This window comes from Bos taurus, chromosome 28 (genome assembly GCF_002263795.3).
Source record: "Bos taurus isolate L1 Dominette 01449 registration number 42190680 breed Hereford chromosome 28, ARS-UCD2.0, whole genome shotgun sequence".
NCBI classification, from domain to species: Eukaryota; Metazoa; Chordata; class Mammalia; order Artiodactyla; family Bovidae; genus Bos; species Bos taurus.
The window spans coordinates 43841936-43868977 of NC_037355.1; the positions used below are offsets into that span (position 1 = coordinate 43841936).

Here is a 27042-nt window from a genome sequence, read left to right on the forward strand (position 1 = left end):
TCTCTGTTAAGCAGTTTTTAATTTCTCTGTTATTTGGTTTTCTACTTTGGTACACGGTAAATATAACCATATTTCACACAGAAGCTGACACACCTCATTATGACAAGCCCCATAAAACAGAGCCCATATAAATCACCTGCCATGGTTTGGCTTCACCCGGCTGTCATTGCTAAAATCTCTATTTCTAAGAGCAAGAACGGTGGTTCAATCTACAGATGAACAAGGACAGCGTGAGCAGCAGCCAAGTCTGCCGGGCTGGAGAGAAACCAAAGACATGGGCTCCTCGGTAGCTGGCTGGCTGTCTGCAGAGACGTGAATGACACAGACAGACAAGCCACATGAAACCCTGGAGACCAGGGCAGCTGGAGAAACACTCCACAGCTACAGCCCATCTATCAGACACCTCTGGCTTCTCAGCCCTAAGAGATTCTGAAATAAACACAAAGCCCAAGATGGCTTAATACTGAAGCTGGTGGTACCTGCATTTTGGCCTCAATCACCATATGGGCAGGTTTTATCTTGGGGCTCCTGACAGTCTCTCTCCTGGGCAGCACAGCCAGCCAACCCCTAACATCCCCCATGTCCCCAGGAAACCCCACAGCAAGACTCAGGCTCTAAAATGTTTTGCCTTCAAAGGCCTGGAGATTGAAGGCAGTATCCAGAAACTTCTTCAGAGACACCAGATGAGTGTTCCTGTTCCCCGTGGCTGGTGCAGCCGCTGGGTCTCGGCCAACATACCTGGAGGAGGAGAGAGAAGCTCAGGGGAAGGGCTGGGCTGGCTTCGCGGCTACCCTAGGACCGCATGGGGTCTATGCTTATCGTCACCCAGCTGCAGGAATGAAGAGCCTGAGGCTCCAAGGGGCTAAGTCAGTGGCCTAAGATCAAAGGTAGGAGATGTGAGACATGCAGGAGGTTCTCTAGTTGAGTTCTGGCCTCAGAACAAACACAAAGGTTTGCTCTCCATACGGCCATATTGAAGAGGATCCCTAATGGGGAAGATGCTCTGTCACTGACAGTCACAGAGCCAGCAGGGACTAGGGGGCCCAACTCCTCGGGTTTCAATACAGCCCGGAGAAGGGCAGTGGCCAGTGCCAGGTCACACAGCAAATGGGGCAGGGCAGGCCAGGATGGGGCCGTGGCAGACACGAGGGCTGGGTGGCGGGCAGCCCCTGCACCCAGGGCAGGCCAGGATGGGGCCGTGGCAGACACGAGCGCTGGGTGGCGGGCAGCCCCTGCACCCAGGGCAGGCCAGGATGGGGCCCTGGCAGACACGAGGGCTGGGTGGCGGGCAGCCCCTGCACCCAGGGCAGGCCAGGATGGGGCCCTGGCAGACACGAGGGCTGGGTGGCGGGCAGCCCCTGCACCCTGCCTTGTACCATACGGGCCGCGCCCGGCCCAGGACGGTCCTGAAGCGGGGGCTGATGTAGTCGTAGTAGCCCATGTTCTTGTGCTCCTCCTGACACCACACCAGCTGCACGCCCGGGTACTTCTCTGCCTCTCGCTGGATCAGGTCGAAAGGAAACGGAGAGATCTGGGGCAGGGCAGGAAGAACGAAGGTCACAGCCAGGGGAAGGGGGGTCTGCCCACAGACAGGCCCCCCAGAGAGCAGCCACCACCCTCCTCACTGGCTCCAGCCCTGGCACGCTGCCCAGAGCCAGGGGACTGGCAATTGGGCCTCGCCCACCACGCTGAGCAGCCGAGGGGCCCAGGCGCACCTGCTCCAGGCGTGTGATGGCCACGAGCTCGTCCAGGCCCTGGCTGCTCCGCTCCTTCACCAGGTCATAGAACACCTTGCCCGTGCAGAAGATGAGCCGCCGCACCTGCCCAGGAGCCCGCGCCGCAGCCCCATCCTCAGGAATCACCCGCTGGAAACTGGTGCCTGGGGACCAAGAGGACATGGATGGGCGTCGGCCCCCAGAGGGGCCAGAGCAGCCTGGGAATCCAGCCCACACTCCTGGCTCCTCCAGGCTCTCCTTGGCCACCGAGTCAAGCCCCAGATTTAGATCTGCAACATGAACCTCCTGAGCCAAACAACAGAACAGGAGACAGTGGACACCCTGAGACGTCCTGGGGACAGGAGTGGAGACAGCAGCTGCAGCCACGGGCAAAGCCCTGGGAGCACCAAGTTTAAAGTGATGGGGGCTGATGGGCAGAGCCCCTGGGGAGGACAGAGAAGGTGACATCACATTCCCATCTACAGAAGTGTTGTCTGTCCCAGACCTGCTCTCCAGCCAGTCATGCCCACCTTCCGCGCACACTCAATTCCCCCAGTCATCAAACTGGAAAGTAAACCCTGGCATGGTTCTTCCTCCCTCAGCCCCAGAGCCCAGCTCCCAGCAGAGTCCCACAGGTTTTTCCTTCCTGATCTCATGCCAGGTGGCAGGGAAGCTATTGTGAGGTCACTGCATCCCAGGTGAGGACCCTGAGGCAGAGGGTTCACCAGCACTGAGGGTTCAGCCCACACGGTCCAGCCCAACACCAGGGCTCTGCACTGCTGGCTCAGCCACCGGCCGCATCTGAGGAGATGCCTTCACACGCGCAAGTGAGAACAAGCGCCTGCCCACGCCACTGAGGTCCCCGGACCAGCTCCCGCCCCTCCCCTACAGCCCAGGACCGTTTTCCCAGACAGCTCTGCTATGACCAGCTTCAAGGCCCTAAACTTGCCCCCTTCATCCTCTATTGGGTCACATCTCAGTTCCAACACCAGGGCTGAGAGCTCTTGGAGGGGGTGCCAGGTGCCCAGGGTCAGTGATGCCTGTTGGGCTCATGAGTGATGCCTGTTGGGCTCATGAATGATGGATGAATGACTGACACTCAGCATCCCATGAACCAAGCAGAGCTGCAGCAGACCTCCAGCCTCTGAGCTCTTCCAGCGCAGCCAGGCCGGCCCTCCTGAGCAGCCACAGGGAGCTAGTGCACGCTCCTGAGCCTGGTTCTCAGCCCAAGTGACCTAGGCAGGCCCAGACATCTGGCCGCTGCACCAACCTCCCAATCCAGCTGCTGGCAGGGACTGTGTCAGAAGCTACAGGGCCAACAGAGCCACAGAAACAGAGGCTGCCCCATGGGCCCCCATCAGCCACCTCCCCAACCTGCCCAGGCACATACCAGATACCATCTGGTCAAAGCTGGACTTGGCCTCTGGGTGCCTCAGCAGAGATTTGGGTGTGAAGATGATCAGCTGGAAGGGAAACACGGTGGCTGGCTGCCGGCCTGCCCCCACTCAGCCAGGGCACCCTGCCCTTGACCCCTGCGTTATCCCAGCGATGACCAGGGTGGGTGGCTCACCGGCTTGCGGAAGGGCAGCAGGATCTGCCGGCGCAGCACGTGGAAGTAACTGGCCGGCGTGGAGCAGTTAACCACGATCCAGTTGCAGTCGTAGAGCTGTCTCACCTCAAAGTCCTGGGTGAATGCCTGGAGGGACAGGGTGCAGCTGGGAGGGGACCTGCCTGTGGTACCCATATCCTGGCCTTGCCAGGAGTAGCAGCGTGTGGCCCTGTCCTGGGGAGGGGCGGGGAGCGGGCAGTACTCACAGGGTAGGCATCTGAGTCGTCATTGCTCATCTGCAGGAACCTCTCAGGCCTGGCTGAAGAGTGCTCTGGGCCCTGGAACAAATGCCAGATGGCCAGGCTGGCCAGAGTTCCGGGGGATTAGGGGTCTGTCACAAGAGACGGGGACCTGGGGCTCAGGGCAGGGTCTAGAGCGCTTCTGGAGGAGATGCCTAACTCCAGAATCTGAACCATAGGAAAAGCAAGGAATGTGGGAAGAGCAGGAAGGAGGGTCCAGCCAGAGCCAAACCGTGTGAGCACACAGGGCAGAAGGAAGAGTGAAAAGGCCAAGACGCTCTTTCTCTAGAACGTTCTGCCTTGCAGCAGTGACCATTTGCTGAGTGCTCCCTGTGTGCCGGACATGGTTCTACAGGCCTCACACACATCATTCTCTGCCCTGAAAGCAGCTCTGTGACGTAGATGAAGGTGAAGGGCGAAGACTTTAAGAAGCAACCTCAAGGTTACTCAGTCAGAAGGGGCACTGCACACCCAGGTCTGCCTCCTCCTCCTCCCCTCAGCCACGCGGCTGCTCCGCTCCATAAGACAGCAGGACACCCCACTGTCCTCCAAGCTGGCTCCCCGTGGGACAGGGGTGGCTGCCCCTCCCTTAAGGGGCAAAGCCCCATGGACCCACAGCCACAGGTACCAGCCAGGCCAGCTCGGCTCCTCATCCAGCCTGGCTAAGGTGAGAAGCCAGCTTCCTCTACAACTGGGGGACCTTAGGCAGTCACAGGACTTCTCTCCTCGCATGTGAAACGGGAACAGAACCAATCTGGTGAGGATGCCACACGACAATACATGGCATGGGAAGTGCCCAGCACCATGAGACCTAGCTCTGAGCAGTGCTGATCAACCCCTGAATGTGTGACCAGTCCAAGCTGAGCAGGACATCCATTCCAGCCAGACAGTGACCAAGCCCCGGCCATTCTCTACCTGGTCAGGCCACACAGCCACCAGGGTGGGACCTCACGATGCGCCTCCCTCCCCTCCCCTGATGACCTGCATATCCTCCTTCTCCCCCACATGTGGCTCCCCAACAACAGAGGTTCAAATCTCAGCGGCTGGCCATGTGACCTCAGGCAGGCTATTCTACCTCTCTGTGTCTCAGCTTCCTTATCTGGCAAGTGGGAACAGGACCTGCCTCTTTAGGCTGTTGTAAGGATTGGAGGAGTTGCTACACAGAGGTTTTAAAGAGAGCTGGCACACAGCACGCACACGGACACGTCCGTTCCGTCTCTGACCGAGAGCAGTAGTGTCATCCTCAGCGGTGCTGACACAGACCCACGCAGGCCCCACCCTGCGTCCTGTGGTTCCCAGGGGCTGGAAGGCACACGACCCCCTCAATCTGCAAGTGGCCAAGGGTCCAGCCACCCTCTTCCAGGCCAGCCACGCCCTCCTGCGGCGGCCCTCACCATGCCCTCCATGCCATGGGGCAGCAGCAGCACGATGCCATTGTGTCGCACCCACTTGGCCTGACCCGTGCTGATGAACTGGTCGATGATGCACTGGGCCGTGTTGTGGAAGTCACCAAACTGAGCCTCCCAGAGGACCAAGGCATTGGGGCTGGCCATGGCGTAGCCCAGCTCGAAACCTAAACAGAAGACACAGCGGTAGAGCCTGCCGCACGCTCTCACCAAGGGCTGGGGCTCCGGCCAGCCCAGCCCGTCCTCACCCACCGTGCCTGCCCTGCCCATCCTTCCCTGGAGGCCGGAAGATCCGGGGACTCCATGGGGCAGCTGACCACAGGCCCAGAGATGCCAACCTCAGCCCTGACCTCGCATACAGCTGGCTTCAGCCTTAGCTAGACCAGCAGCCAAGTCCAAAGATCCCCGCAGAGGCCGAAGGGGCCGCCTGCCGAGGAGGCCCTGCAAAATGAGCAGGGGCGCAGGGCCAGCCCCAGAGGCTGCTCCCCAGGAGTGGCCAGTATCGGGGGTTCCTGCTTCCGGGAGGAGGCAGGTTCAGAGGAAGCAGGGCAGCTAAAGGCTGAGCCAAGGGAGAGTTGAGGGTATAGTCTGGGGAGCCAGAGCCTAGGAAGAGCCTAGCCTGAGGACAGGGCCCCTGGGTGCGGTGGCGCAGAAGACGAGGCAGGTGAGGAATGTGGAGGTGGCCAGGCCAGGAGGCTCAGGGCCAGCCAGCAGCAGTGGCCCCTAGTGGATTCAATGGGGTTTTTGTCTGGGCCCACTGATGCCACCCAGGGACAGGCTCTGGTATCCAGAGTCCCCATCCAGGCAAGACTGACCCTCAACTGGCCCTCTGAGGGCCAGATGGGACAGGACCACATTTCTGATGTGGCCTCAGGTGGAGGCCGCCCAACCACTGCCCCTCAGGGCCGTCCCATGAGCCAGGTCCCCCCGGGGGCCTCCAAGCTCCTTCAGCCCCTCCCAGCTCCAGACCGTGGTCAAAACAACAAAGACAAAATGCCCTGAGGGGCCAGACCCTCTCTGAGCTGCAGGCAGTTCTGACCCACCCAGGACTCCATACTCCGAGAGGGAGCTGTTGCACACGGTGTAGGGGGCCTGGTCAGGCCACAGGTGGTTCATCGGGACACACGTCCTCCGGTCGATGTCCTGATCGTGGAGAACGTGGTGCCGGTGGCTGGAGAGACAGACCAAGAAACGGTGGGAGGCGGCGGACTGGCCAAGACACCTGCAGCGCCCCACCGGCTGGCGGCCGCCGCGGAGAGCCAGGGCCATCCGGCCCCTCCTCTGGGCAGCCTCCCCTCCCAGCAGCACCCGCCTCACACACGCCCCGAGGGTCTTGGAGCACAGACAGAAGAGTCTCAGCTTCCTACATAAGGAGGGTCCCATGAGACCAGCCATGCCAACCTCCCAGGCCCTGGGTAGAAAGAACCTGAGGCCCTAGGAAGCCATACTCCAGGGGCATTGTCCCCCTGCCCACCCTGCTAGCTCCCAGGATCACAGGAGACAGGAACTGCAGCACATAAGGAGGGGCCCCTGGCTGAACGCCAAGCCTCACGAGGACTGACGTGCAACGCAGGGTGCAGGGGAGCGGCCCCCTGAGCCCTGGCTGAACAGGGCCAGCGGTGATGAGGGACAAGGGAGGCACGGACAGTCTACTGAATTCTGGAAGCCACATCTCCAGGACTCACTAACATGGCAGAGACTGAGTTGAGATCCCAAACATCCGGGGTCTCAAACAGAGGGAATGTGATGGGGACAGCCAACAAGTGTAAAGTCCTCATCTGAACTCTAAACTGCAAACAAGAAAGACGGCAGTGGGGAGTGGGCTTGACAGTAGTTCAAAGGGAAACAAAGATCTTGAGGACCATTGATGACCAGAAGACTTGACATCAACCAAGAGCTTACGCAGAGCAGTCAGCTCTGCATGCTGGCCCCATGGGGCAGAGAGGAGGCCAGGAGCTTTCAGATGGCCTGGCTATCTGATAAGTATTTCTTTGAGCTGTTCTCCATTTGCTGAACCATAGGTGTTCCAGATCTATTCAAAGGGCTCAAACAGCCAATCAACTGTTTTAATCCCTTCTGACTCTGAGATTTTCCTTCCTTAGTTTTGAATGGTGGACCATGAGGGCAGAGCCTAGAAATACCATGTGCGTCTCCTCAGTGAGGCACGGATGCAGCTCATTGTAGCACCTGGTCCGACAAGGAAAATCCTTTGAGGAAGTTCAGCAAAACACACAATGAGCAAATCAATCTGTGGACACTGGAGTTAACAATCACTCGAATTGCCAAGTTATTAACCTGTCATTCCTGAAACATATCCAGCCTTCAAGCCTGGGAGGCTGATGAGGAAACAGTGATTAGGACACCAGTGAATTTAACGGAGTATGTATAGATCAATGTGTGCCAATTTCCAGTGGCCCTGGACCTGTCCTTGATTTGCCACAAGTTACTGGAGCCGTGTGGAGGCAGCTGTCCTGCCAGTGGGTGTCGGGAAAACAAAAGTGGGTCTTTCCTGCACGGTGGCCGGTGGTTTCTGTTTTTCCTCCAGACCATAACACTCAGCCAGGGATTGAAAAAAAAAAATCAGTTCTAAGAAGCTTTCCTCTTAGCCCTCATTGAAATGATCATCCAAAGTCCCTGGGCCAACTGAGAGACCCCCAGCACAGCCGAACTCTCAGCTCTCCCCAGCGGCAAGGCTAATGCCCACGGGGCTTGGGCTCCTCCGCCCCCTAGCCTCACCTGAACGTGCCCCTCTCCACGTCCTGCCCACTGAGCCGCACGTGGATGCCCTCCTTGAGCAGGGAGCCGAAGGCCATGTACTCTGCCAGCGCCCAGTCCACCGTCCTCTTCCTGGTCATGTCTGCACGGCCCCGCAGGATTCGAGAGAGGCCTGGGGGAGGGAAGGGCCAGCCTGAGGGGCGCAGGAGCTTGGCCACCTCGCCTGGGACAGCTATGGTCCCCAGGCCCCACACCAGGTGTGTGCATATTCACTGTGTACCCCCCCACACAAGCCAGGGGCCTGGCAGGGCACAGGGGACCCTCCTCCAGCCCCACCACCCCAGCCAATGCACTAGGCTGGCCTGCACGTATGTCCCCTCTGCCTCTGTCCCCGCGGGAAGGAGGAGGTGCCACTAGGTGAGCGTCAGCCACGCGCGCGTGCCACACACGCTGAGCAGGGCACATTTCTCCAATGAAACGCAGGTACTGACTTTCACTGCCTTTCAGATGAGAAGACAGGCTCAGGAGAGGAAAGTCACTCACTCTCCCTCATACAGAAGGTGCTTGGATCTGAGCCCAGGCTCCTGGCCCAGGCTGGCCTGCCGTTGGCCCCACACCCACACAGACCTGCCGTGACTGCACACAGAGCCGGTGCCCCAGGACACCTGGGCTTGCCCCAGAAGTGGTGGAATCCTCTTGGAACACTCACAGCCTGCTCAGAGGGTGCACGGGGGCCCCACTACCACCACAGGGGCTCTTCAGGCTGCCTGAGTGGAGGCCACAACAGCTACAGCCAAGAAGCACAGCCAGTGGCCAGCTACTAGACCAGGGTCACCCTCTATCATCTGTCCACTTGCCCCCCGGAATTCTAGACCCAACTGCCCCCTCCACGGGAAGCCTTTTTTTCCCCTACTCTCCTCCTGTCTAACCCAGGGGTACCCCTAACAAAGGCACTGGGGAAGCCCAAGGTGTCCGTGGAGGCCTGTGAGCGGCACTCACTGGGGAGCATGGCACCCACATCTGTTCACCTGAAGGGTTATTATCACAGATCCCTCATGGGCATGAGGGAAGCACAGAGAGCTCAGCTGGTCTGCCCACAGCCAAGCAGGGATGAGGCTGGGCCTCCCTGACTCCTGACACCACTTCCTTGGGGCCTGATGTCTGAGACAGTGGCCCATGCCAGACAGAAACCTCACCCACGTGGATCTTAAAGTCCTCCAGGGGCACAGAGCTGGCCACTTCACCAATGTGGGTCAGCGTGTCCTCAGGAACACCTGTGGCTGGGCACGTCATGCTCTTGGGCTCCCCATCCATGTTGAAGAAGCCTGAGAGGGCAGAGACTCTGTGACTTTGGGGAGGCGGTGGGGCCTCAGTTCCCCTGACCAGCCCATCTCCCTAGGCCTGCCTCTCCCACAGCCCCAGGGGGCTCTCAGCCACACGCCGCTCACTCACCAGGCCAGGGAGAGTCAAGCCAGTGCTTTATGTGCAGGATTTTTTTATCCTTGGACTTGCCATACGCCTCCTCACAGATCCGATCATATTTGGCGATTTCTTCCTGAAATAAGAGTGAAGGCCTGGATTGAGGCAATGATGCCCTGGGCAGTCACAGGCTGAGTGATTGGTCCTTCTGACCGTATTCTAGAGGAATGGTCTTCCCCTAACCCAGAGGGACCTTGATTGATTTGATTTAGTCAATAAGTCATGTCCGACTCTTGCGACCCCATGGACAGTAGTCCGCCAGATTCCTCTGTTCATGGGATTCTCCAGGCAAGAATACTGGAGTGGGTTGCCATTCCCTTCTCCAGGGGATCTTCCCAACCCAGGAATCGTACCCGGGTCTCCTGCATTGCAGGCAGATCCTTTACCAACTGAGCTACCAGGAAGCCCAAGAGGGACCTTATGGCCAGAGTTTAAAGTCCCAGAGTTCAGGGGATCCTGGAAAGAGTCCATGGGATCGCAGTCAGCAAGGACTTGTGGGAGCCCAGGAAAGACTCACGGTCTTTGCTCTCGGAGCGCCTGAAAGAGGGAGGGCCAGCATATCCACAGAGAACACTGGGGACAACCCGGCTCAGGGCCGCCTCCCACAGGAAGCCTTCCTGGACTCCTGCCTCGGGTGGGCTTCCCTGCATCACCACACTGACTGAATCCCACCAAGTGTCTTTGGTCCTCTGTCCCCCTGGATAACTGGGGCTATCGCCAGCCCCCAGCCCTGGGCTGGTAACATCAGCAGCCCCTCAGAGTCTCGGCTCCAGCACGGTGCTGACGGGGCCCACCTCAAACTCCTGCAGGGTGACCGTGCCCTCAGCGATGAGCTTGTCCGCGTACTTCTTCAGCACGGGCACCTGTCTGTGGATCTGCTTGTACATGAGAGGCTGCGTGAACATGGGCTCGTCCATCTCGTTGTGGCCACGCCGGCGGTAACAGACCTGCGGGGCAGAGGGTGGGTCCCCACGCCCAGGCAGCGTGGCTGACACAGTCACTGCCACTGGGGCACACCTGGCCGGCCACACCCTTCAAACCTCAGCAGCTCTCATGGTCACCCGCCACCAAATGCCCACCCCCAGGCCTCTGCAGAGACTGCGCCCAGTGGCACCCAACCTGCTGCCCAGCTCTGACCACTGAAGATGCTGCAGCCCTGGCGAGCTTGGCACAGCAGGGACAGCTGAGCCCACGCAGCCGGGGCCCCCCTCACCCACCAGGTCTACCACGACGTCTTTATTGAAGGTGTTCCTCCACTCGGCTGCCACGCTGCACACATATATCACAGCCTCTGGGTCGTCTGCGTTCACATGGAAGATGGGTGCATTGACCACGCGGGCCACGTCGGTGGGGTACGGGGAGGAGCGGGCCATCCGGGGGTCCGTGGTGAAGCCAATCTGCAGAAGCAGGAGGCACTGAGAGCTGGACAGCTACAGCTGCCTAGAAGGCCGGGGGTCTGGCAGCTGGGGAAGGGGTGCCTTTGCCTTGAGGTCCATCAGGCATGGCCAGGAGGTGATGGGGACATGACCAGGTAACAGTGGGTGACCTTGAAATCACGGGGACAGCAGCACCACCAGGCGAATCACACCCGCTCTTTCTCCTGCAATCGTTTGTATACAGTGGGAGCAGGGAGCCCAAGTTGGGATAAAACCCAGTCTCACCAATTACTAACTATACAACCTTGGGCCAGGCACTTAAACTCCCAAAGCCTCGGTCTCCTCATTGATTAAAAGGGCTCATTAAATTCCTACCTCACAGGGTTATACTGTGAAGATTAAATGACTTAAATGACTATGCAAATAAAGTCGTTAACCCAGGGCTTTACAGGTTCAGAAGAAGAGCTGTCATTAACCACAGCTGCCTTAAAAGCAAAAGCTGTGAGAGCCGTGTTCTAAGACTGGGTCACATGGAGCTAAAGGCAGCATCTAATTTTATATGTGCAGCCTCTGGGGTAGGTGATGGTTGTACCCGTCTTCCTCTATCCCTACAGCTTTATCATATATATGTGTGTGTGTGCACACATACATGGGGATGGGGGAGAGAAGGACAGAGAGATAGATACACACAGAGACACACACACAGATGTACACTCCTCCCATTCCACAGACCAGGAAACCAAGGCTGAGAGGTCAGGCACCTCGCTGAAGGCACGCTCTGCTAAGTGGCAGAGCAGTGGGCTTAGAAGCAGGACTATCCCTGTCTTCTCCTCAGAGTGCTGCCTGGACCAGGAACAGGTACCGCTGCCGAGGCCGGCACGCAGCCCTGGCCCTCACCTGGTTGTTGACGACAACATGCACGGTACCGTTGGTGGTGTAAGAGGGCAGATCGCTCAGGTGGAAGGTCTCATAGACCACGCCCTGGCCAGCAAAGGCGGCGTCCCCGTGGACCAGGATGGACATGACCTGCAGGACAGGGTATCAGTCAGGAGGGCCCCCATGCTCCAGCCTGTGTCGCCCAGCCCTAACCCTGAACCTTGGAGTCTACCCCTCGGAGCTCACCCCTCAGGAGCCCGGCCCACAGAACCCAGGTCCTCGGGGCCCAGGAGCTCACCTTCTTGCCCTGGGCGTCCCCGCGGTAGAACTGCTCCGCCTTCGTCTTCCCCTGCACCACGGGGTCCACAGCTTCCAGGTGGGAGGGGTTGGCCACGAGCGACAGAGTGATATTCCTGTTCGTGACACGATTGATCCGCTCGTGGTACATGCCGAGGTGATATTTGACATCTCCGGAGCCCTGAAGGTTGAGGTGGCCTGTGATGAAGGTCCCCACCATCCCAGACATGCAAGTCCACAGTGGGGCTGGGACATCCCCTGGAGTCTGCTCCCTGGGAAAGTCGTGCTGTCCCTGACTCACCCCTGCATTCCTCCCCCAACCCTGGCACACGCCCTGCTTGTCCTCTAGCTGCTCTAAGAACGGCCGGCAGGTTCCCTGGGTCGTGATCCCTCATCAGAGCCCCTGTACATTATCAGCAACCATACTCTCCGCGTGAATGATGGCAGAGTTGGGGACGGGTAAGGCAGCCTTAGGACGGGGCCAGCGACAGTGAAGGCCAAGAAACGAAGGACAGCTCTTAACTGGAGTTAAGACCATGGGCCGGGCCTCTGGGAAAACACTGGAGCAGGACCCCTACTAAAGTCCTTTCACCAAAGCAAGCAAGAATGTTCACACAACAGACAAAAGCACAGTAGCAGGGAAACATGACACACTTTATGGTCTTAGAGCGAGGAGGCTTTCCAAACAACATACAAACCTCAGAAGCCACAAAGGATAAGACGGCCAAAATCTAATATATTTGTCAAGGGGGAAGAAGATCCACGCACAGTATTAGGGGGCAAGAAAATCAAGCTGGGAAAATATTTATCACACAAATGCAAGCAAAGGGCAAACTCCTTCAATACGTAAAGCACTTTTCACCAAGACCCCAGGGAAAAATAAGCACAAGGCAGGAAAAGGAATTTACAGGAAAAGGCATACATGGTTTAAAACACGTGAGAAGACACTCACATTCACAGCAGAGAAATCTGTTCAAATGCAGTCACTTCTGGACCTATCACATTGGCAAAGATGGAAAGGCTGGATGGAGTAAGGGAAGCGGGGCGTGGCCTGGGACTCGCAGCAGGCAGACTCGCCGCTGTCTGCAAGCTGTTTGGAGGGCAATTCAGTCCTGCCTCCTCAGCTTCAGCCACGACATTTCTCAGACACTATCTAGAAATGCACACACATGTGTGCAAAAACACTCATTCCACCACCTAATGCTCGTCAACAAGAGACAGTGGAAACCAGAGGGGCATTAGAAGCCCGGGAGTTTGGCGTGTTGTGGCGGCTCACTAAGGGAAAACGGCAAGGCGCCCAGCGGCGTCTCGAGCTGCTCCCCTGGCCTCTTACAAACAAGGCTGTGCTGGACGCCTACATGCGTTTGCATTGCGTGGCACATTTCTGGAATGTTCCACCTTAACATGAAAACTGACCACAGCACAGCCTCCGGGGAGCAGGAAAGCAGCCTCAGAAGGGAAACTTACTCTCACTATGAATCTTTTCTTCAAATGATGCTCACATTGTTTTTTCAATTAAGAAAAAAGTAAACTTGTTTAAAGAGCTCTTTGGCCAGGTTTTACAGTTCACTCACGTCATCTGTAATTGCTCACAACCTATTCTGGGACCAGGAATTTTTATCCCCATTTTACAGGAAAGCAAAGTGAGGCTCAGAGAACAAAGGTGCCTGAGCAAAGTGAACACGATGGTGGGAAGAGCGCGAGTTGGGAGCCAGCAGACGTGGATTCTGGTCCTGCTCTGGTCTAACGTGCTGGATGGATGGTGGGAAGGTCGCGAGTTGGGAGCCAGCAGACGTGGATTCTGGTCCCGCTCTGGTCTAACGTGCTGGATGGATGGTGGGAAGATCGCGAGTTGGGAGCCAGCAGACGTGGATTCTAGTCCCGCTCTGGTCTAACGTGCTGGATGGCTCTAGAGCAGTCATTTAACGTGGCTCATTTTAACAAAGCATCCTCCAGTGCTGGGTGCTGAGGCTTCGGGGTAAAGTCCCTGCCCTCACCTTGCTACCAGCCTGGATGGGAAAAGAGACACACACACATACACACACACACAAAACGGAAAAGGCCAGAGCAGACATGGTTCTTCAGGCAAAGGGAGCACACAGGAGGCACAGACAGCTGTCCTGCCTGGAGGACCAGGAGAGCCATCAGACGGGGCGATGGGCAGGACGTGAAAGAGACAGCGAGAGGAAGAGATGACGGCAACGTGACTGAGGGCCCAGCACGCACAAAATCATGGGATACGCAGCCTACATGACACGAAAACATACTAGGAAGTGGGTGAGGGTGGAAAGCTGTACCCTCTGCTCATCAGTGGGCACAGGAAACTGTCCTGACCTCCCAACACTGTGCTGGGCAAACAAGCGAGTGAGGAGTCCTTACGGGCAGGCAGGCAGGACTCTAGGCACAGAGACACAGCCACTGGGGCTGAACTGAGTAACTTCAGGCACTCCCCTGCACCTCTCTGGGCCTGTTTCCCTGGCTGGAGAGAGCAGGTTGGCCCAGATCATCCAGGGATTCTCCTAGTTATCCGAGATCAGAGCACTTGGCTCCAAAGCACCTGAGGAGCCTCACACTGACACCCCGGCCCTTCTCCCACTCTTCTGCATGGCTACCCATCTCCCACATACCCAGCTCTCCAGGGGCTCTGGCGCCCACACTTGGCACCCACCTCGTCCGCCGCCTCCAGCTTGGGATCAAACTGGCAGAAGATCTGCTCCAGGTCCTTGCGAATAACGTTGGCCAGCACATTCAGCCTGCCCCTGGGGCCAGAGGGGACAGTGCTCTCACCTGGCACAGAGGCCACCTCCCTCCACACACCCCAGCATAACCATGCTCCCTGCCCACCTAGGACCCAGCAGGAACAGCGTGGGCACTGGGACCCCAGCCCTCTGACCCTGTCTCAATCTGCAAGGCATGTGAGCAGCTCTGGCTGGCCAGCTCTCCCTGGCCAGCAGACACCCACACCCCTCAGACTCAGGAGGCCTTCACGAGCAGGGAGCCACCCAGCCTCATGGCCGAGTGTCCACTCACCCCCTCCCTGACCCCAAAGCTGAGCCCAACCCAGAATCTTGACCCCAACCTGCTAACGCAACGCAACCACTCCCACATGGCTCCCCAGCCCAGCCTAGCAGCATCTTGGAGCAGGATACAGAAGAGGTGACATTTCTGCCCTTAGGAGTCACCAGAGGACCTGTCCAGACGAGCTTAGGTCTGGTGGGTGGGAGGGGGCGTCCAGGGGGGCTGTGGGGAAGCAGCTAGGTCCAGGGATTCTCCAGTCCAGCCTGAACTTCCCACCATGGGGCAATATAATCAAGGGTGGACACCAGCCTGAGGCAGGCACAAGGCGTGACTCAGAACTCGCTTCCCACAGCCCAGCAGCAGATGCCAGCCCTAGGTCTGCACATACTCTGGTGTGACCTCCAGCCCCACAGGGCCCTGTGACAGAAGGGCAGCCCTCTTCCAGTGGGCTTCTCTCTTGTTCTGTGGAGGGAGGGCTGTGTGGACACAGGAACCAGATGACACCCCTCAGCCCCTTTGGGGAAAGCCCTCAAGTCTCAGAGGCCCTTTCTCAACCATGGAGGCTTGGCCAAGGGCAGTCCTCCGCTCCGAGAAGCCTCCTCAGGCCAGGAGCCCGTGCAGTGCCATCACAAAGCCTCAGAGCTGCCCGACGGCCCAGCACCATTCTCTCCCCACCCCCCACAGTTCTACTGAAGCCATGCCGTCCTGAAACCACGGGGTCCTCTCTGCTCCCTCCAGGGCACAGAGCCTGTGAGACAAAGCCTGGACTTCTGGCAGGCCAGCCCACGGATGGGGACCCTCCTCACACTTCATCGTGATGCCCCAGTGCTGAAGCAGTAGGGTACTGGCCCCCTGTGAGCGGCTGGAAATGGGCATGGGAAATACCGAGGCTTTGCCCCTCAGACAGACAGCATGTCCTGTCCCTGCCCATTCAGCAGGACCCCTGGCCGCCTTGGCTGTATTCCTCATTATCCCACAGGCTCCAGCTCAGAGGTAACTGCCCAGTGGCCAGGCCAACCTTCCAAGTCTTTATCACGGTCCCAGGGAAATGAGTGGTCAGCTAGCAGCCAGGGAAAGAGACGTTCAGCTGACCTCCAGAGACCTCCTACCAGGTGAGGCCAACCCAGGCCCACATGTCCAGGCTCTGCCCTCACTTTCCTGGGCTGTGCCACTCCACAGGAACCTCAAGTAGCATGACATAGCCCCTTCTGTCATCTCAGTATTGCTGGGGATGGCGGCAGTGTGGTGAGAGAGAAACTGAGCCCAAGAGAACCCGGTTCCAGAGGCTTTGGCCACACGCTCGGCTCTTCCTGTGATGAGCAAGCCAGGGCCCAGGGACTCAGAACTTTCCAGACCCCTTTGCCTCTACCCCCAGGTCCCAACACCACCCCTACTCTGACTTTCAAAGCCTCACATCTATCTCAGAAGCACAAGGCTGAGGCAGGGAGGACCCACCTGTGGGGCATCCCCAGGATGACGTTCTCGATCCCCATCTCACTGGATTTGTCGATGATAGTCTTCAGGGCCGGAATCATGACCTCACAGCCCTCCAGGCCAAACCGCTTCTCAGAAGACCACTTCCTGGCCAGGAAGTCTTCAAACCTGCTTGGGGAGGGGAAGAAAGGGGTGGTGAGGCAGGGGCTCGTGGGGGCTATTCCTGAGGGCTTGGAATAGGGTGCCAGGACAGAGGAAGCTACGAAGTCACATCTCTCTGCACAGTCCAGGGCCTGGCACAGACACCATGATGCCCCACCAGCAAGGAGCATAGGTCTGGGGGAGGCTGAGGCTCCTCCCAGTTAACTGGAGGCCTCTGGCTGCATCCATTCCCAGTAACCACCTTCTCTTCCCTTCCAGTCAAACTCCTGCCACTAGCCATTCCACTCTTCTCGGCTCGCTGCCCTCCAGCACACAGGTGCCCTGGAGCCCTCTCATCATGTTCCAAAGACCTCCTTCTGGCTCAATTCAAATTCCAGCCCACATGTCACTTCTCAGGGAGCCACTTTATTCCCAGCAGCTGGGTCAGGGGCTCCTCCAGGGCCCCACGGTCCTAGGCAGACCCAGCTTCACAGAAGTCCAGCTCTGCCCTACCTGCAGGAAGCCCCTGCTACACTCACTCCACGCAGGGACATCCTTATGTCACTTCCATCCTCGTTCAGTGTCATGATCTCCTGGAGCCCCACCCAGTCCTGCCTTCACTTGCCAGGTACCTCCTTATCAGCTAGGGCTTGGGATGTCTCAGACAGCGCTGGAGCAGGCCCCCCAGCCACTGGGGCTTCCAGGGAGGTGCTGGGGGCCCGACCTCATGGAGCGCACTAGCCGGGCTAGCAGGGTCCGCTTCTCCTCGCTGGAGAACTGCATCACGCCCGGGCTCTCGAACTTCTGCCGGATCCACTGGCACTGCTCAACATCGTTGATGAACATGAACTCCAGACCAATGTGCTGGCAGTATGTGCTCTGTGGGGACAGGGGAGCACTCCATGAGGAGCCAGGAAGACGACGGACAGCCTCGGGGTCTGGAACAGGAAAGGCAGTGCCCTCCCTCCCTCTAAGGCACGCTGGAGAGCTTCATCAGGTGTGCCCGACACGCCTGCCCGTGCTCACCTCCAGGCGCCTTATGATCTCCCGCAGAGAAAGGGTGTTTTCGGAGCCTCCAATAAAAGTGGTTGTGGGCAGCTGGAACTCCTTATCCAGGTCAGCCTCCTGCAGGTCGTAGAAGGCTGGGAGGCCGGTGGGGCAGAGTCAGGGCGGCAGACAGGAGAAAGGGAGGTGAGGCGCAGGTGAGCCTAGCTGCATCCCTAGACCTCCTAACAGTGCTCCAGCACCCTCCCACCATGTCCAGCCTAAAGGTCAAGGGCCCTCTGTCCACAGCGCACAGGGCGTGAGAGTCAGAACCGAGCTTGCCGTCACAAGGATGGGCCTGGACAGGTGTCTCAAACTTGCTGAGTGCGTGCACCAGCTGGGGAGGATGGAGAGCCCTCCCTTGCAGGGACCCGACGCATAGATGGGCGAGGGTCAGAAGAAAGCCTCTCAGGCTGATGGCTGAGACCCGAGACCCAGGGGCACCGCAGGCTCAGTGCCCTCACTAGGCACAGGCATCAGCTGGCTCGCGTTGCCAGGGCAACAGGAGAGGGTGTTGATTCTCACCGAGTTTATCGACGGTGGTGATTAAGTCTGAGGGCACGAAGGAGTCCAGGTCCGCATCCAGGATGCCCAGGGGGTCCAGCTGGGCCACATGGTGGCCCCGGATCTGGAGAGGAGGAAAGGCCCAGGCAGAGTGGGGCACAGCCGGGCAGACCCCACCAAGACCGAGACTCTGGGCCCCTCACTTCTGGCTTCAGAATTTCAAGTTTCCACACTCCCAGCACCCAGGCCTTAGCAGGCCTGTGAAACCCCAGCACAGCAACTGAGGTGGCAGGAGCTCAACTCGGTTTAAAAGTACACGGTGCAGTTTTCAGAAACAGGAAAGAACGCGTACACAAAAATAATTACCATGGCACTATTAGTAATTGCAAAGTTCTAAAACTTCCCAAATGTCCATCAGCAGGACACCGACAAATGGATATGGGAAATTCACGCGGGCACAGAGTTGCTCAAAGGAATGAGGAAAATTCCTAACCGCTACAATGAGATTGTCTCCACAAAATATTCTTAAACAAAAAAGCAAATTACATAAAAATGCTTGTGATAAACTACCTATCATCTAAGAAAGGAAAGACAAAAGTAAATATATGCACTTGCATATATTTGTATCTATTTGAATGTCTACAAATAAATGTGTGCATTAGAACAATATGTAGTAAAATAATAAAACCAAAAAATAAGAAAAATTACTACCTACAGAGAAAGGACAAAATAGGGCAGAGTGTCAGGGCTAGAAGCTAGACTTTTAAGACTATATCTTGCTTTTGGAATCTTATAAATATTTTATATCACTATAAAACAAAATTAAGAATTCTGTAAAGCAATTATCCTTCAATTAAACAATAAATAAATTTTTTAAAAACAAAATTAAGTTTTAAAAATTGAAAGTAAGATAAATGAATTAATGCATCCATTTTGTGGCATAACTATATAGAGAGGAACTATTTCAATTGACTAACAGAATGCTCCCCAAAGGCAAACAGGACTGCAGAAATAAAAGATCATAAATCCATCTATGTTACCAACCAGCAGTGGTAGTACTAGGATTGTATCCGTACCTTGCCATGTGTGGATTATGAGAAAAATCAAATAAGTCATTGTATTGCATCTTTGAGAACCTCTACTTTTGATATTTTTAAAAGGAGATGGTGATATAAGATTGATGAGGCCAAAGACAAACCTTAAGTCCTATATTTGACGTGTATAGAAGCATCAGTACAAACCTATAAAGTATGGTATCTTTAAAAAAAACTACGTATTTCCTGTCTCTAACCATCAAAAGAACCCAAAAGTCATGACCAGACCAATAACAGCAAATACTCCCTCACCCCCTGGAGAACTGGCTTATTAGAAATATACAAGATGAACTCAAATCATCTTATCCTACCAAACACCACTGAGGCTGGGAATAAGGACACATTTTGAGCAACAACAAGGAGAATATCTGTAGCAGACTGAAACTCATCAAATGTGTTTAAATCCATGCATTCATATCATACTAAGAAAAAGAAGAAAAACCCTTATTTGCCATATTTGGAAGATGCTAGGGAACCAAATCATAATTTTGAAAATCCATCAATAAAAGGGAAAAAAATCAAGCACTGATCCTACCTTCCCTATACAATTTGTACTTGAGGCCAAATGGAGCTAACAAAGGAAAATTTCTCCCCACGGAAATATTCCAGGTACCAAACAAAGACAGAATTAGACTATCACCACTTTTACGGCTCCTAATGACTTAATGCATCCAGGAAATTATCGTCCTTAGCTACTAACTGATGAAGTGCCATCACCACCAGGAAGCTGATTTGCAACAAAGAAATCAAATCTATGTTGGGTCAAGCACCTAGATATAACCACCACTTTACAGAAATTACATGGGGCAAAGGATCAGACAAAGTGATACCATGCGGATGCAATCAGCAACATCCAGACTTGAGAAAACTCTACAGGACAAACAAGGAGCACAAAAGAAACGCAGAAGGACCTGCGGAGCGGAGAACAAGAGCTTAAGAGCCATGTCAACATCACAACCGGTGGCTTTATCTGAATCTCAATTCAAATAAGCAAAAAAAAGACATCCTAAGACAAACAGGCACAAATGAATACCAATTGGGTATCTGATGACATTAAAGATTATTACTATTTTTAGCAGTGATAATGCCATTATGTATATTTGTAAAGTTTTAAAGGAGACTTTATCTCTGGAAATACATGCTGAAACGTTCAATGAATGAAATGAAATGACATCTGGGATTTGCTTCAAAATAATCAGTGGCCTGGGGGTGGAGCCGGAGGTGGGTAAGATGAATCAAGAGCGGCACTGTAATGATGGGCTTGAGGGTTTGAGACATGATTCTTCTACATTCTATATGTTTGCAAATAAGCAGCAGCTTGGGTTTTTTTTTCAGTGCTGTATGCAGGTGAGTCAAACCAGAGCTCAGCCCCAAGCTGGCCTGTGAGGTGCTGCAGCCCACCCCATAAGTAAGTACTCACCATCAGGCAGATTTTTATCAAGCCAGTACAAGGTAACCTTCCTGAATCCAGAGACCAACCTGCTGGAAGGACCCTGGTGCTGTGATCTCAGACAACGAAAGACCACAGACCTGCTGCAGAACTGAGACTATGCTTGGAAGATAAGGCCCTCAGGCCACACTGTGAATGATACCTTATATTTCATACAAAGTTTTATGTTGCTTGTTCTTCTTTTTCAAAGTCAACAGTTAGAGAGCTTCCTGCCTCTTACCCAGCCAAGACAAACATCATTACAACCAATGCTGTTTGCTCCCAAGTGGCCCACGATCCACGGGTCCTGAGGCCAATAGGGGAGCCTGATCCTGTGCACTGTCCCTCTTCCGCCCCAGCACAGCTGGCACGCCCTGGGTGGGCAGCTGCCAACCCACACAGAGTGCCTCATTCAGGGGCAAGGTGCCCTTTCCATTTGCTAAGGCCTCCCTCTCCCCCCGAGTTCCTGCAGCAGCTTGTGCGACACCCTCCCACCAAGTCTCTGCCAGGATGCCCTTACCCTTCCTTCTGCATGTCTTCAAGACAAGTTTCTCTTATGAAATACCTTCGGCTGCCAATTCCCAGAGAGATCCTAAATGATTACATTTTTATGGAGTGAACACCCAGAACAGCCCTCCAATTAGTACTGTTGAGTCAAGACCAAGAATAGGGAATATCATCAGGACTCTGACATAGCGGGGGCCGAGCCTGGGAACCCAGCCACAGGGAGCCTAAGTCTCCAGGACAGAGCAACTGATGGGTGGGAGAGCTGCTTAATGAACTATTCATTTATTCATTCATTCGTTCCACACACACTAGTTAAGCACATGCTGGACATCAGCCTTGTCCTCTTGGAATGCCCAGTCAAGAGGAGAAAACGGACATTAACAAGGATCAGTGTATTCATCTTTCATTCAACACTCACTGAAACTGATCACTCACTAAGTACCCCCCCAGGTACTGGGCACAGTGCTGTGGGAGATAGATAACACTCCATGAGAAAGACCACAAACAAACAAACCAGTCCGCACAAAAAATGAACGGAGATGGCAAGTGATGTGAATGGTAATGTGGCAAAGAGCAGGAGGGGGAGTCAGAGCCACCCACAGAGGGCTCGGAGAAGGGCTCCGAGGTGGCGCGGAGCTGAGCCAGTCTTCTTGTTATCAGCGCCTGCCCCACCCAGGAGCCTGCACCCTCCCAGTCACTCACCTGGTAGGCCCGGATCAGGGACTGCACAGCCAGGTGGTCTTCCACCAGTTTACTGGTCTTGGTCCGGCTGGATGCTGCCAGTCTCTTTTCAGAGACGACAGAAAGGGGCTGGGGCTGAGCCAGGCTGTAAGAGGCTTCCTCACTGGCTTTCCGGAAGAAGCTGTCCCAGGACTGGACGGGGGCAGAAACAAGAAAACAGCCCAGTTAGGGACTGAGAGTAGTTGGGACCCCAGGGGACATGGTCTTCCTTCATCACCATAGCTCTCAGGACCTTCCTAAGACCCTGTCCAGAGATCCCTCTCAACCAGCCCAGGCCCCCATCCAGAGCTCAGATCTCTCCAGGACCCAGCTTGGTAGAGGGCTGGCAGGGGAGTTATAAGTTGTGATCAAGGGGCTTCAGGCATGAAAGAGACTTCTATCCCTGGGGGAAACATGCCCTCACACACTGGGGTTAGAGGCAGCCTTTGTAGAGGACAATCTGGCAGGCAGGTCCTCAACACTTTCAATGTATGTATCTTCTGAACCAGAAATTCCACTGCCAGCAATTGATTCTACAGATGTACTTGGACCGGTGTGTGCCTACAGGTACAAGGACGTTCCCCGCAGGAGAGTTTATAAAAATGGCAGCATAAAAACAATCTAAGTGGTGATCAATATGAAACCATTTAAATAAATGGTAAATTTAGATTCTGGAAAATTATGTAGTATTTTTAAAAAAAGATGCATCTATTATTATGGCTGTGGAATATTGACAAGATATGTTGTAAAGGAACAAAACAGAAGAGGATGCATGGTTTGCTACTCTTTATGCAGAAACCAAAAGCAGATGGACAAATGCACCAGCACCTCTGTGTCGCAGCAGAACACACGTGGAAGAGCTTTCCTTGGCATCCTCTCACACGGTACTGGTGGGAGAATAAGATGGCACACACCCTGTGGGAAGCAACTGGGCAGCATCCATCAAAATTATGTGTCCAGACGCCCTCTGACCCAGCAACTCCACTTTGTGGAATTTATCCCATGGTGAGCTGCACACTCCTGAGGTGATGAACACACAAGATGACGCAGTACAGCGCCAGGCGTGGCAGCCAAGGCTGGAGGTGAGCCAGATGCCCGTCCTTGGGGATGCGTGTGGCCCATCCATCCAAACAGTGGAATACTACGCAGCTGGGGAAAAAACGAGGCTCTTAAGGTGCTGACACTGAAAGTCTTAGAGATGCATGCTGAATGGAAAAAGCCTGCGGTAAAACGGTGGACACTGCACGTCATTTATTTGTGTAAAGGTGAGGGAAATCCAGAATTATGTTTGCAGTAAGTTTATCTAAAGAAAATCTGAATAGATACAGAAGAAATTAAGAATAGACTGGGGACCAGACAGGTAGGAGTTGAGCAGATGGAATGGGAGGAAGGCTTTTCACTGTAGAACTTAATACTTTTTGTCTTGAGTCATGTGAATGTATGACTTTCCTTTGAGGACTGTGAATGGACAGAGAGCAGCTTCACTTTCTACTTTTGCCCTGGCAGTTGATTTTACTTTTTCATTTTCATTATTATTATTTTTTTACCGTCAGTGTGTACTTATTCCACCGGCTCAATATATACATATAAACACTCACACTCCTAACAACACGACAGGGGCTACCTGGACACAGTGCAGCATGACAGAGGGGAAGGGCAGCTCTCAGAAACAGGGTGTCTGAGCAGGGCATCATCTGGGCGTCTCAAGCCAGACCCCCGACCACTGGCTGGTTCCGCAACAGCAGAGCAATGAGCTTTCCTCTCCTAATATGAGGACCAACTCTTTCACAAACGAAGACATGGTGGACCTCAGAGGCAAAGAAACTTACCCAGGGTCACTCAGCAGGCAAGTTGCTTCTCCCCACTGCCCCCTCCACAGCCCTCAGGACCTTCTCCCCCACATAGAGGGGTACCAACCTTGTGAACACTCTGGGGGTTTTCCAACCAGGCGAAGTACATCTCCTCCATATAACTGGAACCACCTCCAGCTCTGCTGCTTGCGAAGGGAGCTGGTGGCCCAGATGACCTGCTGCACCAGCTGAACCTCTGGACTCCATGTGGGGCCAGGAGCCTTGAGGCCTGTGTCCCAAGCCGGGATGGCAGCAGCCTCAGCTGACTCATCCTGGACACAGGCAATAAGAGAGAAACAAGCCACAGGACCAGGATGGAAGGAGGCTCTGGCAGCCACGTGTCCATTCACACGGCATTTAGTGGGCTTACCGGGCAGGTGACCCTGGGCTAGGTAGTACAAGACAAGTCCCTGGTGAGAGAGACAATTGGCCAGGCCCCCTAGCCACCCTGGAACCCAGGCAGGGAAGTCCTTCAAGGACTCGGTGCACCATGCCTGGTCAGGAAAACGCCAGAAGAAAGGGGTCTGGCGAGCTGTACTATCTCAAGGCCCATGGCACTGCTGGATCTCTGGTCATTGTGACCAAAAGTGACGAGTGACTTCCCTTGACCCCACTAAGCCACCCGCTCTTCCCCAGGAAAAATGCATGAACAATAGGCTTTCAGGAGTCTATGTCTATATGGCGGGGTGGGGTGGGGGGCCTTCCTTCCCCCCAGCCCAGAAGACAGAGATTCTAAGAGAAGAGCCTCCTCTTAGAACCTCTGTTCCTTCATAATGCCCTCCAAAACAACTGTAAGCAGAGCTCCCTTCTCTTTCCCAGCACTGCCCGAACACAGAACAGCTCCCTCTGAATACTTGCTGATGCCCTTCTGACCAGAGAATCCCAGCCTGTGAGTGGGGGGTAGCACCAGAGCCACACCACCAGGGGCCATGCAGGCATCTCAATCTCAGAAAGTGTACCTCCCTGCCTGGCTTGGCCGGAAGTCAATGCCCCTGGGGCCAGGTGTGCCCAGCCCACAGGGCACTCCCCTTCCCACCAGTTCAACCAAGTCTCCAGAAACAGCTGGCTGGACCTTCTATTTTACAAGGAGTCATGTTCCAAGGCAGGGCAGGGCACAGCCCTCCTAGCCCATCTCCTCCGCTTTTCCCTCCAAACTTACAGGAGGCAAGGGAAGGGGAGGGCGGTCTCCTTGAGTGAGGGACAGTGGGCTCCTCAGGGCAAGTCCAAACAAAGGAAAATTTAAAAGCAAAAATGCACTGCACTGCAGGGAGGAAGGAGATGGGTTCAGCCGGAACCTGAGTCCCAGGCGCCGGAAGCTCCCTTTCCACACGCTCAGCGGCCTGTCCCGCCCCACCAGCCCAGTGGCACTAGGCTTTAGCGAGGGTTGCCAGGGGCTGGCTCTTCCTGGAGTGGCACCCTCCAGGTGTTGGGTGGGGCCTCAAGGTCTGAGATCTGCGGTCAGAGGGTCAGGGTGCCAACCCCTTCTCAATCTCTAATAGCCCCTGAGACCTGGGCAAATACAGGGGTGCTGCCCCTGCCCAGACGGCCATAGGGCCTAGGTGCTACCGGCCCGGAACATCAGAAAACGCTAAACAACCCAATGCGGAAACTCTAACATCTGCACCCTAAGGCAAGAAAGCCTGACGGCAAGATACCCATGTGGGAATGAGAATAAGAGCAGAGTGAGCGAGCACTGACCTGGGGGCAGGCACTGGGCTCCTCCATCCCTTTCAACAGTCTCAAGAGGTGGGCACTCTATCGTCCCATTTTACAAATACAGAAACAGAGGTTCAGCAAGGCTAAGCTGGCGAGCGGTGGGGCCCTGTGGTTCCGGAGCCCGTGCCCCCCTCACTGCCCAGTCATGTGTAAACACAGAGCTGCTCCTGCCAGCAACCACTCCCACTGGGAGATGGGATGGCCTGGGGCGGGGGGTGAGGGGGGCAGGGGCAGGGATGAGCCTGCCTGTGTCCTGCCCAGCCCAGCGCAGGAACACTGTGTTTTACAAATACTGAGTAATCAGGAAAGCCACGGCACATTGCTGCGGCCTTCACCCAGCCTGACAGGAGGGCAACCAGCCAACCACCCCTGCCCCAACCCCAGCGGGGCTTGGGGATACAGGAGCCCTGGAGGTTCTGGGCACAGAGTCAACCTCAGTATCTGCAGTCAAAGTCCCAGCCTGCCCTGCCCACTCAGGTGAAAGGGAAGAGCCCAGCTCAGCCTCCAGTGGACTAACAGGCAGGTTGCTCTGGACCGGTCTTGGTGGTCTCCTCCCTAAGGACAAAGTCAGTACCATCCCCTTCCCCACTCCCAGAACAACTGCAGAATCCCTGGTTACCAAGCCTCTTTCACATAAGCCCCTATCTGGGCTGCCTCGCTGAGGACTGCTCTGCAATATGCCCATTGTAGAGATCAGTTAACAGATCCTTCCCCAGACCTGGGGAAGCTGGGCAGCAGCAGAGCCTAGACTCACCCTCCTGTCGGCCTACTATGGCACCCTGTTCTGGGAGCTGGGTGGCCTTTTCTCAGGAACAAGTCCCAACCTTAGTTTACTGAACCCAAGAGAAGGTCAAGGAGGCAGACCCTGTGGTAGGAAGCAGGGCAGAAAGGGGGTGTGCTTATTTCCTTGGCAGAGCTGGAGGGCCTGAATGAAAGCCCAGGGGAGGGAAAAGGACAAAGGTAAAAGGGGCCTGTCCTAACATGCTACAGGATATGTGGGGAGGGGATGCAGGGATGGGCATCATGGTACCCTGCTGGGACCTCGTCTCATCCCCCACATTTCCCTGAGAGATGGAGAAGCAGTTCTCAGGCTGGCTGCCTCTCTCAGGGCCTGACCTGAGGCCAGTCTTGCCTCTCTCAGGGCCTCAGTTGCCCCATTTGTGAGCAGAAACCGCGCTTAAAGCCGTATATAAGGGCCCTGCCCACCTCCCGCCTCCCCCCACGAGGTCCTGAGACTTCGAAGCTGCCTGCCTGTCCCACCAAGCACATGACGCTATACCATCCCTATCCCCAGCGATGTTCTCCGCAGCCCAGGTTCCTTCAGGAAGGGAAGGGCAGTAGGCCCCTCCCCAGGCCACGAAAGGCGTGGACAGTCTGCAGTCTTGGGCTAGAGACCAAATGCTGATGTCTAAAACCCCACCGGTAGAGTTTCGCTCCTTTACGCAAAACGTTTCACAAGAACTGCACTCGCAGGGTTGGATGAACGCGAAGGACTGGGGGGTGTCCTTGGGGAGGCCGCAGCCAGCCAAAGACGGAGCCAAGGTCACGCTCACTCCTCCCGCCTCACGGGGCCCCGGCTCCGGGCTGCGGCGCCCCAGGACCCGAGAGAGAGGACCGGAGGGGAGGCCCGAGAGACAGCAAGAGGAGAGGAGGCGCAGGGACCTGGAAGGGAGGGGCCGCCGCGCTCACCCGGCCGGTGGGGGTCGGCGCGGCAGCGCGATCCAGAGGCTGCGGGTCAGGGGGCTGCGAGCAGATGATGCGTAGCGCAAGGTACCAATTACCTGGGTCACGAGACGCGGCGACGTGGGCTGAGCGCCTGGGAGACTCCACGCGTCTTGACGTATTTGAGGACGCCCCGCCCAGCCCTGCCCCG

The 27042-nt window shown here is 55.7% G+C and overlaps 1 protein-coding gene across 3 annotated transcripts; it reads right to left on the reverse strand.

Annotated features, from left to right (window-relative positions):
* Positions 1–27042, reverse strand: OGDHL (oxoglutarate dehydrogenase L). Of its 3 annotated transcripts, none has more exons than XM_005226582.5 (23): positions 26951–27042; positions 23521–23725; positions 21586–21756; positions 17875–17977; positions 17332–17447; positions 17030–17184; positions 16186–16332; positions 14381–14471; positions 11714–11893; positions 11437–11565; positions 10381–10560; positions 9958–10110; positions 9137–9239; positions 8881–9009; positions 7706–7856; positions 6013–6140; positions 4958–5136; positions 3531–3602; positions 3286–3411; positions 3106–3178; positions 1716–1879; positions 1377–1531; positions 1–738 (listed from the first exon to the last, which is right to left on the reverse strand). In XM_005226582.5, the coding sequence occupies exons 2-23, from the start codon at positions 23722–23724 to the stop codon at positions 615–617; spliced, it is 3033 nt and encodes a 1010-aa protein (XP_005226639.2). In that variant the 5' UTR covers position 23725; positions 26951–27042; the 3' UTR covers positions 1–614. The 3 variants fall into 3 exon arrangements, with proteins under 3 accessions (XP_005226639.2, XP_010819017.2, NP_001179635.2); XM_010820715.2 differs by lacking the exon at positions 26951–27042 and adding an exon at positions 26859–26944 and having other exon boundaries at positions 9958–10038; NM_001192706.2 differs by lacking the exon at positions 26951–27042 and adding an exon at positions 26859–26905 and having other exon boundaries at positions 2–738.

Bases quoted from the DNA above. Each gene is read 5' to 3' on its own strand.
- OGDHL (XM_005226582.5), bottom strand. From the start codon at position 23,724: ATGAGTCAGCTGAGGCTGCTGCCATCCCGGCTTGGGACACAGGCCTCA. The intron at 21,757-23,520 runs GTTGGTACCCCT...GCCCCCGTCCAG, and splicing joins ACCCCCAGAGTGTTCACAAG to TCCTGGGACAGCTTCTTCCG. The intron at 3,179-3,285 runs GTGAGCCACCCA...TTTCCCTTCCAG, and splicing joins TGCTGCCCTTCCGCAAGCCG to CTGATCATCTTCACACCCAA.